General features: G+C 35.3%; 1 protein-coding gene and 1 long non-coding RNA gene across 5 annotated transcripts in view; both read left to right on the top strand.

Annotated features, from left to right (window-relative positions):
• LOC108968085 overlaps positions 1–10,223 on the top strand; it is a 30,809-nt gene extending 20,586 nt beyond the window's left edge. For 2 of the 3 annotated variants that reach the window (XM_018931854.1, XM_018931853.1), the window contains 4 exons: positions 4,248–4,532; positions 5,081–5,508; positions 5,601–5,956; positions 6,880–10,223. In XM_018931854.1, the coding sequence (XP_018787399.1) occupies positions 4,248–4,532; positions 5,081–5,508; positions 5,601–5,956; positions 6,880–6,934 (1,124 nt within the window). In that variant the 3' untranslated portion in view covers positions 6,935–10,223. Of the gene's footprint in view, positions 1–4,247; positions 4,533–5,080; positions 5,509–5,600; positions 5,957–6,001 lie in introns of all 3 variants that reach the window. The other variant, XM_018931855.1, reaches the window with a different exon arrangement.
• On the top strand, positions 788–2,961 carry LOC108968086. Of its 2 annotated transcripts, XR_001993306.1 has the most exons (3): positions 788–802; positions 970–1,409; positions 1,472–2,961. It is a non-coding gene; the product is annotated as an uncharacterized LOC108968086 (long non-coding RNA). The 2 variants fall into 2 exon arrangements; XR_001993305.1 differs by lacking the exon at positions 788–802 and having other exon boundaries at positions 862–1,409.
• Positions 10,224–10,229: the final 6 nt, after the last annotated feature.

Genomic DNA, 10,229 nt, shown 5'->3' with positions numbered 1-10,229 from the left:
AATCGCCATGTTCGATTTCCCAATGACTTTTATATTTCTGCAATCGTTTATTTTTCTGTTTTGTCGTATTATCTTTTTTTTTAATTTTTTCTGTGAGTATATTCAATATCCATTTTATCCGTTTCACTATCGAAATTGCGTTTTGCAGGTGTTTGTGGAGTATTCTTATCCATAATGTACTATAGCATAAATCTGTAAAACTTTATATTGTATTCTAATAAAATTGCACTCAGCCGCTTTGCACAAAAAAAAAACAAATTATTGTGATAATGATTGACACGCTGACATCATTGACATTTGAGGTTAGGTAGCGTTCAGAAGTTGTACCTAACGGGGCTTCTCGACAGGATAGAATTTATAGAATACTAGATGTCAAACGAATTGTACGTGGGCATTTGCTATCATGATAGAAGCATTAGCGCAATGCAGCTAGTATTCTATATATTCTATCCTGTCGAGATGACCCGTAATCGTACAAAACGAGTGCTTAAGTGATGTGGCGCCGACGAGTGGCAACATCGATTCGCACTAAATCACCAATCTATAAATTTCGTTTAACAAATTCATCGACTAAAGTTTTCAAAATCTCAAAGAAATCAAATCATGCGAAATAAAATATTTTTGTGAACTTTATTGTTCTCATAAAGTATAGAGTACAATTACCTGAAATAACCTAGTTAGTTAGCAAGCCTAGTTATAGGTCAATTAATTGCAGCTCTGATTTTAAAATTTTCAAAATTAATATTAAAAGTGTTTTATCGAAATATTCATACGGAAGATTTTTTTTTTTTTTTGTGATTAAGTAAGTTCATTTATTTTAAGTTAATATACTTTCTAATAAAAATTAAAAAGTAGTTCAAGTTTTAAGAACACGAGGACCACCTCAGGGCGGCCTTGCCTGCTTACACGAAATTTTTCTTAGATATTTCTTTGATTGCTAGTATTTTTATATTTTTATTTTTTTTTAAGACATGTAGCACAGAAATGGCAGGAAATTTAATTTAAGTAAACTTAGTGATGAAGAGTTGCTCCAGTTAATGGAATCAGTTGCAATTGACGAGGATGATAGTGATTTTAACAGTGACGATGAATTGGACGACCGTGATTATATGTCTGATGAAATCTCTCCGGAAGATGGGCATGCTATTTCTGCGTGAATTCGGGAAATGAATGAAGCAACTGATTAATTTATACAAATCACCGATATGTCCTTGAATATAAGTTCAATTGATGATATACCTGTAGGATCATCAACGTTTACTGAAATACCTGAAGCATCTTCTTCTACCGCAGCAAGGTCATTGACAGCAATACATTTCAAAACCAAAAAAGATCGCGATTTCCATTACCAATCTTGGAAACTACTGGTCCCTCAGTTGTTCCCTCTTCTGGTGGTTTTACAGGTTCAGGTATATGTTTTTCATTCAAAATTTGCACTTGATTTCCTCAGTCGATAACATATGTTTTATAGGTATTGAAAATATCTCGAAAAGTGCAAATGATTTTTTAAATATTATTTGGCGAAACAAAAATATGCGTTTGCATGTGAATGAAGTGGCCTTCCGCGGCAACTCATGGTTACCATCGTGAATCAGAAAGCTTGACACACCGATGGAGATGTTCTGCTACTTTTTTACAAAAGAACTAGTTATATTGGTTGTGGATGAAACAAATCGAGCAGATTATTATGAAAACGTCAACAGCCAGTTTAAGATCGACGCTGAAGGAATTTTTAAATACATTGGCGTACTCATTTATATGCCCGTTTACCTTTATCCGAATTTGGAGAGCTATTGGGGTAAAAATGCTTTCACTCCAATTCAAGAATCAATGACTGTCTTTTAGAGATAAAAGCGAGAGGATTGAAAAAGGTAAACCAGGATATGATCCCTTGTTCGTCTTGTGTGACTCCACTGGATTTGCGTATCGCTTGAAAGTCTATAACGCTGGCGATAACATCATTTTACCAGGTCAGCCGGATCTTGGAAGTACTGCAAATGTAGCCGTACAACTATCACAAACAATACCTGATTTTGCTCATCACATTCTCTACTTCGACAATTTCTACACATCCTTACCTTTGTTGGTATATTTCAAGCTTCCCTTGGATAAGGATGTAAAGAACGAAGAAACGAGGATACTCAATTGAGTACGTTGGGGCTGCAAATGGTCTCGATATTAACACGGTTTTGTGGAAAGACAACAAGACAGTGCGATTGGCATCAACTTACGTTGGTTTCAGCCATTTAAAAGAGAAAATGAAAACGAGTAATCGGCCAAAGTTGCACGCTACGATAGATAACAAAAGCAGCATATAAAAGTAGATTGCTCCCAAATTATACGGGAATATAAGAGCCATATGGGGGGAGTAGACTTAATGGATGGACCGTTATCATATCCACGCAAATACTCGAAATCCGATAACGCGCCTTTTTTATCATTTCGTGGATGTGGCTTCGACTAATTCATATATTTTGTATCGACGTCTGCATTTAGAAAATTGCAGCAACAATCTATCTGCACAAGATGACAAGCTGTTAAAGTTACCCGAGTTCCGTGAAGAAATTGCTGCTTGTCTTGTCGCTTACAAACTCAATCGTCCTGCTGGTCAGCCAAGTTTCACACCATGAAACACCCGCAGGAAAGAAATTTAATGTAGGGAAAAGAGCAGAACAACCAGTCGGGGATGTCCGCTTTGATCAGTATGATCACTTTCCCATTTGGCTTCCTACAGATGGTGGAAAAAGAAAATGTAAATTGTGCCTAAGTCCAGAAACGCAGTGTTTTTGTTCCAAATGTAAACTCAATTTATGCTGCTGGACTACTAAAACTGTTTTTTTTTTTACTATCACCAAAAAAACTAATAAACTATGTTATTCGAATTCCCCTAGTTATTGAAATTCTTCTTTTGTTTTTCTTTTCTTTTGAAATAAAATGAAGTTTTAATTAAAACCACACCTATTTCTATATTTTGATCTAAGCCGGCAAGGCTGCCCTGAGGTGGGCTCCAGATTATTCTCACCTGCGAGCACAAAACATGAAAACAAATCATTTGATAATATTTTTGAGATTTATGGAGCCTATAGACCCGGGAAAAAAATTGCCAATCTTTTCTGCCCAGGATTTTAGTTTTGCCTGTTAGAGGGTTAAGTACACAGACACTCATTCATCTATTGAGTTAGTCAGCTAGTAAGTCAGTCAACCCGAAATACATATTTACAGTGATATTTGTACATAAGTATATATAATAGATAGTGTTGAGGGAATGCAAATCAATACGTAACAACACGAACCTAAGGCAATATGATCTTGTGCAGAGGGTAATGAAGCAGCGGAAACAATTCTTAGATACTAAATGTAGTTTTCTCAATAGGAATATACAACCTTCGCAATAAATAAAACTTAACCGAGATTTTTAAATAAATAAGGCACAAATTTATTTACAACGAGTGAAGAAGGGCTAAGTTCGAAAATCTTTATAGTAGGTATATGGGGCCTCAGCACAGTATTGACCCGATTCAACTCATTTTTGATGCACAGAGCTACTATTCTCAGAAAAGGTTTCGTTCTGAATTTCTGTTGTACATACATATATCCCTTATATTGACCGATTGTTAGTTATTGATTTATTGCGTTTTTAGTAGTTTTTACAAGACCGTTATATGAGGAATGAGCGGGAATATCTTCCGATTTCATCCATTTTCACACTGTCGGTAAGGCTTTAGAATATTGTACATATGTACATTAAACTCATTAGAGAACGGGGCCATGCTCACTTTTTAAATTTTTTGCCCACATGTGCCCCTTTCAACCTTTTTAACTAGAGTTTTATATCTTAAATAAGTGCTTGGTTATGGCACTTTATAAGTTTGCGATTAATTGCTATTTGTGGACCTGGACAGTCGCCCGGATTTCAACTTATCTCGTCTTCCTGATCATTTAGGTATAGTATATACGGTAAAAATCTATATCTACCTCGCTTAGTTTTATATGATACGTACAACCGTTAGGTGAATAAAACTATTATACTCTCTAGCAACAGGTTGCAAATGATCTTAAGAACAAATTATTTCTCAAGTCGAAATTTGATTATCTTCTTTATTGGCGTAGATTCCGCTTACGCAGTTATGTAGGATTTTATATTCATAACTTTCTTTATTTATAATGGGTAGCTGTTTTACCACAAGCATACAAAAGTGATTTGATAAGTTAAATTGGTATCTATGTATTAATTGTATGCCGACCAGATATGAAAAACCGCATCTTCAGCCACAAAGGAGGAATACAAGTGCCGACAACAGGTGTAAATGCCAACAATAGTCCCAATAGTGTGCAGATCAACGGTTATGCTAATACAGATACAAACAACCAACCAAACATCAATTTGAATCCAGCTTATAACACTGTTACTTTGCAGCGTAACGGTATTTACGTACCCCAAATAACAGATTTTACAACCGGCGATATGTACGTACCGCAACAGCAACAACAACAGCAAATTCCCCCACAACAACAATATGTCGCGCCAGTTGGTATGTATTAGCATCTACATAACATTACATACCATATTTCAAAGAAATAACTGCGTTCCCGTGTAATGTAGGGACAGGAGGGATGTTTGTGGATAACCGTAACCATATGTTGATTACTTAACATTTAACTTATTACAGTCATGGGATTAGATATAACAGGGTTTAAAACTAGATATCCGTTTTTAATGTATAATTTCTATCAATATTCTCTCCTTCTAAATAATGGTTATTCTATTGGAAAGCAAATACTCTAGATAAGTAATCAACCCAATCCACTTTTTACACAAAGTAGGAAGAGTACATCTGTAAATCGCCAAGATTTTGTAAATTTATAGATTGTTCCGAATTCGAACAGATGGGAAAGTGTATGCTATTTATATACATATACGTACATATGTATATAATCTGCTAGTAACTGAGAAATTAAATGATTTCGGGAACGTCGTTGTTGTTGTAATAATAATTATATTATGTTGTATGTATGTATGTATACATTTTACCACAGATAAATTAATTATTAATTAAAATGTTAAAACCTTGCATAATAGCTATGATGCCGTCAAATGTGCAGTGGCAAATTCAACAGTCAAAGCAAATGGTTCTAACACCACAAACTCATTCCATTATTCCACAACAACAACAATCGCTGCCATTACCAATGCAGCCAAGTTACAATATGAACTTAGTCGATCAGCAACAACAAGCAATTCCGGTAGCAGCAAAGGAAGCCTCTGAACAGTCTGTAAGATACGTAAATACTCCCGCAGTAGTGTCGTCACTACAACACAAAACAGAAGTAATTGATTCTCAACAGCACTCAGTGGTACCTGTGACATTACCGAATGGGTCGCTAGTTGTTTCGAAATCTGTATCAGGAGAATCTAATACTATACAAACAGCAGCATCTAACGTAAAAGTTAAAGAGCAAAATAATGAATACGCGGAGGAAGAAATGTCAACATATCCACCAAAAAAGGTAAGTCAGCAGTATGAGAACTCAGAATGCTAAGCTTTCCCGAAATGTTTATGATTATGGATGTTTATTTAATTGCTTCTTTTTAATTTCAGAAGCAAAAATATCTTAAAATGACCAACCTTCCGAAAAGTGAAAAGGTTAAAAGTCAGCTGGATCCAATAGAATTAACTCTTGAAGAACAAAGACAACCTGTTATTGTCCCCTCCCCAGTGCACGAACAATATAAATTAATACACGACAATCTTGGTTTCGAATTTCTAGATCATGACGGACAATCTGAGCGACCGGGTGGTGCTATGCTCTCTTTAACTCTTGGTTTACTTGTCACAGCAGCTCTGGCCATACTGATTGGCTGCCGAATGCGTACAGTCGGTCGGCGCACACGTCGTTTGGGTGGAAAGGCGCCTTATTCACATGAGGCAGATTTCTTAGTAAATGGAATGTATTTGTAAGGAAAAGATCATATAACAAAAATTGAGAACTAACATTTCAGACTCTCCAACACACTAACCTAGAGCGGCTGTGGTGATTCTAGCAAAAACAAAAATACCTAGGAGAGATTTTCATACTAACAAATAAGTAATTTATTTACATACTGACAAAGACCACATAGCTATAGCCTTATTGCAAACACTATATAGGTATATATAATGACACCCAACGCAAATGCATATGTAAGAAAGTGAAAAGTTTTCGCTACTTGCAAGTTTCGGACGTTTTGGTAGAAACATTACATATACAAATTAATTTTTTACTATCTTAAATTTTTTTTTTTTGTAAATACCGTACTCTAAATGCTAGCTTAACACTGGCTCACTTATAACTGACAATGCTCTGCTATAAATTATAACTAACTTATTTATCTCTTAATTTTAGTTCTTAKAGTATTATAATGCTGATCATGCAAAAAGGATGGCTGTGGCATTTCTTGTTGCGTGATCAAGTTCTTCTTGTACAGTAAAAGCTCCTTATTCGCGCTTCCTTTATTTGCGTTTTCACTATTCGCGGATTAAAAAAATGAGACCCAATTTCTATAATCGCGACTAAAAATTTTGTTATTCTCGGATCTGATAAGTACATACATAATAATAAAATTATTCCGATAGGTATCCAACCCAAAATTCTTGTCAATTGGACTAATAAAAAAGTAAAATAGATGGACCCGGATTTTTACCCGACCAAGGACTGTCAACTCGGCAGAATTATGCCGTTACAACAACAACAACAGGACTTTGACAAAAGCCGCCTTCGCCGCGATCGGTTGAATGAAAGCAACCTTATACCTCAATAAATAAAGATATTTTTAAATGTTGTTGTTCCGTTTATACTAAAAGCCGCTTTGCGTGTTTTCTTGTTTTGTCTTTCAATTAGTTACAAAAATTGTGATCGAGTAACACGTCTCTACGGCACTCTTCCTAGTTCATAATGTCAACTAAAAAAAATGAGAAACGAGTTTCGACACGAAAAAAACTGTGTTACCGCTTAAAGTGGAAGTATAAATGCTTGATCGTTTACGCCTTGGAGAGTCATTTGCAACCATATCACGCTCATTCAATGTCAACGAATCAACTGTACGATCGATAAAAAAAATCCGAAGATAAAATAAGGTCGTTTGTAACTTCAACTTCACTGTCAGCTAAAATTGTTCGTGATCCAGCAATAGAAGAAATGGAAGTGGCATTGTCATTATGGATCGAACACCGCAACCAAAAAAGGGTGTCCCTGAGTGGTCCAATGGTCCGGGAGAAGGCAAAGCGTCTTTACAGATGGAGGATTTCAAGCATCAGAAGGTTGGTTCAATAAATTTAAGGTTGGACAATCATTGCACAACATCAAAATCGTTGGAGAAGCAGTATCTGCAGAGATTGTTGCAGGCGGACGATATCCAGAAGAATTTGCAAAACTAGTAGCTGATGGAGGATACAAACCTGAGCAACTGTTTTGGAAGAGAATGCCAAACAAAACATTCGTTTCTAAGAGTGAAAAGTCTGCTCCTGGATTTAAGGCATTAAAGGATAGAGTTAGACTGCTGCTATGTTCTAATGCATCTGGAGATTGTGCCATTAAGCCAATGATGCTTTACAGATCGTTTAATCCTCGGGCTTTAAAAAATCAAAACAAAGACAACCTGCCAGAGTTTTTTCGTGCTAATAAGAAAGCGTGGGTTACAAGCGCTATTTTGTGTGGTTCCGGAATTGTTTTATTTCTAAAGTTGAAACTTATTTAAAAAAAAAACGAATTTAGACTTTAAAGTGCTTCTAGTTTTGGACAATGCACAAGGTCATCCTCGCGAACTTGAAACTGTGCATCCAAATATAAAAGTGACATTTTTACCTCCCAACACGACGGCTTTGCTTTAACTTATGGACCAAGGAATAATCCAGGCCTTTAAGCTCTATTACATTAGACGAAAAAAATCAGAACCTTCAAAATCATATTGGGTAATATGGAATGTAATCCTGATATGAATGTTATGGAATGCTGGAGGAAATTTGACATAGCAAAATGCATCGTATACATAACAGAATCTATGGAAGAACTGAAGCCACACACATGGAAGTTATGCTGGAAAAAACTGTGGCCTGCTCTGACTGCGATTCCTCTATGAACATTGATCCGTCTATGGAACGAAGTATAATTTTTAAGAGACAAATTGCTAATGCGACTGCTGTGTATCAGTCTGAATTCAAGGAGCTTTTGAAAACTGCTAAGCAAGAAAAAATTACAAAATTCTTCAAACCATTGCCCAAGCCTTAAGATAATTAATTAAAATGTTCAAAAACTTCAATTAAATCTTTTTTTTATATACCTATTTGTTATTTTTTTCACATAGGAACATATCCCTATAATCCCATATAAATTGCCATCCCGTATTCACGGTTTCTGTATTCGCGGCATATTTATGGAACATATACCCCGCGTATAAAGAGCTTTTACTGTAATTGTATTCCAATAGATTTTATGATGACTTTGCAAATTGGCTATTGTTGATTTTAATATTCTTTGTTTAAGTTAATTCTATTTGTTATGATAGGCGGTTGGCTTGATCCTATGGATGAATGTGGTGTCGACTTACATCACATATGTGTCTACTAAAGATGAATGGGATAGGGGTTTATTTTAGTGGGTTTGGGTTGCATTAACTACCCCCCTTGTTAAAAAAAAAGGACGTCCTCGTTTCGGCTTAGGATGTTAATTCATTAATTTTGTGGTAGATTCAAGCATATTTGGGGCGTTCACAAAAGTATTAACGGACAAGGGGTATGGATATTGTTTACTCCATATGGGAGTTTCAACAACTGTGCGTATTTCAGCTTTAACGYCCGTTCTAAAAGGTAAATTTGTATTTATATTTGAATGAATTTTTTCGATTTCATTCTTTATTTCTGTTTTCAAATATTCAAAATTTTAATTTTTTAAATTATTTTAAGCGGTATTATCCTCCGCTGGCTTTCTAGGATCTTTTTGTCCCAGAATAGTACTTAAATTATATAATTGCTGGCATAATTCATCAGCGGGCGCCTTAGGAGCATTTCAGCTTCCCAAGGTAGTATTAAAATTTCCATTATTATTTTCAATATAAATTTGTTCCATTTTGTTATTATATTTTAATATTTCATTCTTTAACTCTATTATAACTCCTGCTTTTTTCAAAATATTAAGCCCTATTAGCATATCCGCTTCTAAATTTTCTTATTACGTAAAATCTCTGTATCGTATTGAAGATACTACTATAATCTTCGATAGTGGTGAATCCATTAATTGTTTTTACTCTTTTAATTATATCTAATTTATCTCTATATAAAAAAGTGTTTGGTTTGCAATAGCAACAAGTGGCTCCTGTGTCAATTAGGACTTTTAGTTTTCTTCCTGTTACTCTGCAGTACCTATAAATGTATGGGAGTCCTGTCTTCMGCCTAAAAAAGCTTGTTCTTGAATATTATTTATGCGTTGAATTTTAGATGGAGGTTGTGGTGTTCTTTTATGTTCTTCAAAATTCCGTTTGGTGTATGTTTGTTCGTGTTGAGTTTGTTTGTGGATACTGGAATCCACGTCCTTAAATTGTTCTGGAACTGGTTATTTGTGAAATTTGGAGGAGGTGTTCGAGGATTATGAACTTGCAATTTTACTGGGTTCGGCTGAGCCTGACTCCTACTGAATTGGAAAGCAAAATTTGCTCTCATATTATTTGAATTTAATTCTAGAGCTTTCGCTAAAGCATTTGGTAAATCAGACGGGGCTAACAAGAACAAAATGTTTGATAAGGAACCGTTAAGTCCTGAACTGAATATTCTCAAGGCATTTTTCCTGTGTTGGTCATTAAGATGATCTACTAGTCCCTTATTTGAACCATGTGACATTATCGTCTTATTAATTATCAAAGTAAATTTTTTATAGGCTTCGTTATAATAATCAATAATGGACAAGTTTCCTTGTCGAAGAATGCTTATCTCCTGTTCAAGGATATGGATTGGTCGCTTATCGGCATAGGCGAAATCCAAGCGACTTATGGTCGCGTCGGAATTGAGGACCGTTCCGTGATTTGTAAGAACGTCATTTGCATATTGTATTATTTTGTTTCTTAATATCGTTAGTGCGGCAAAGTATCTTTTGCTACCACGGTTATACAAAAACATTGAGTTATGGGCGGCTTTCCGCCAACTAACGTATGCTTCAGGTCTTCCTGCAAACTCTGGTAAGGATTTTATTACTTCTAATGA

Source organism: Bactrocera latifrons, unplaced genomic scaffold (genome assembly GCF_001853355.1).
Source record: "Bactrocera latifrons isolate USDA-ARS-PBARC rearing strain unplaced genomic scaffold, ASM185335v1 scaffold_200, whole genome shotgun sequence".
Classification (NCBI taxonomy): domain Eukaryota; kingdom Metazoa; phylum Arthropoda; class Insecta; order Diptera; family Tephritidae; genus Bactrocera; species Bactrocera latifrons.
Note: the sequence above shows the minus strand (reverse complement) of the source record. Positions and strands in the feature narration are given on the sequence as shown.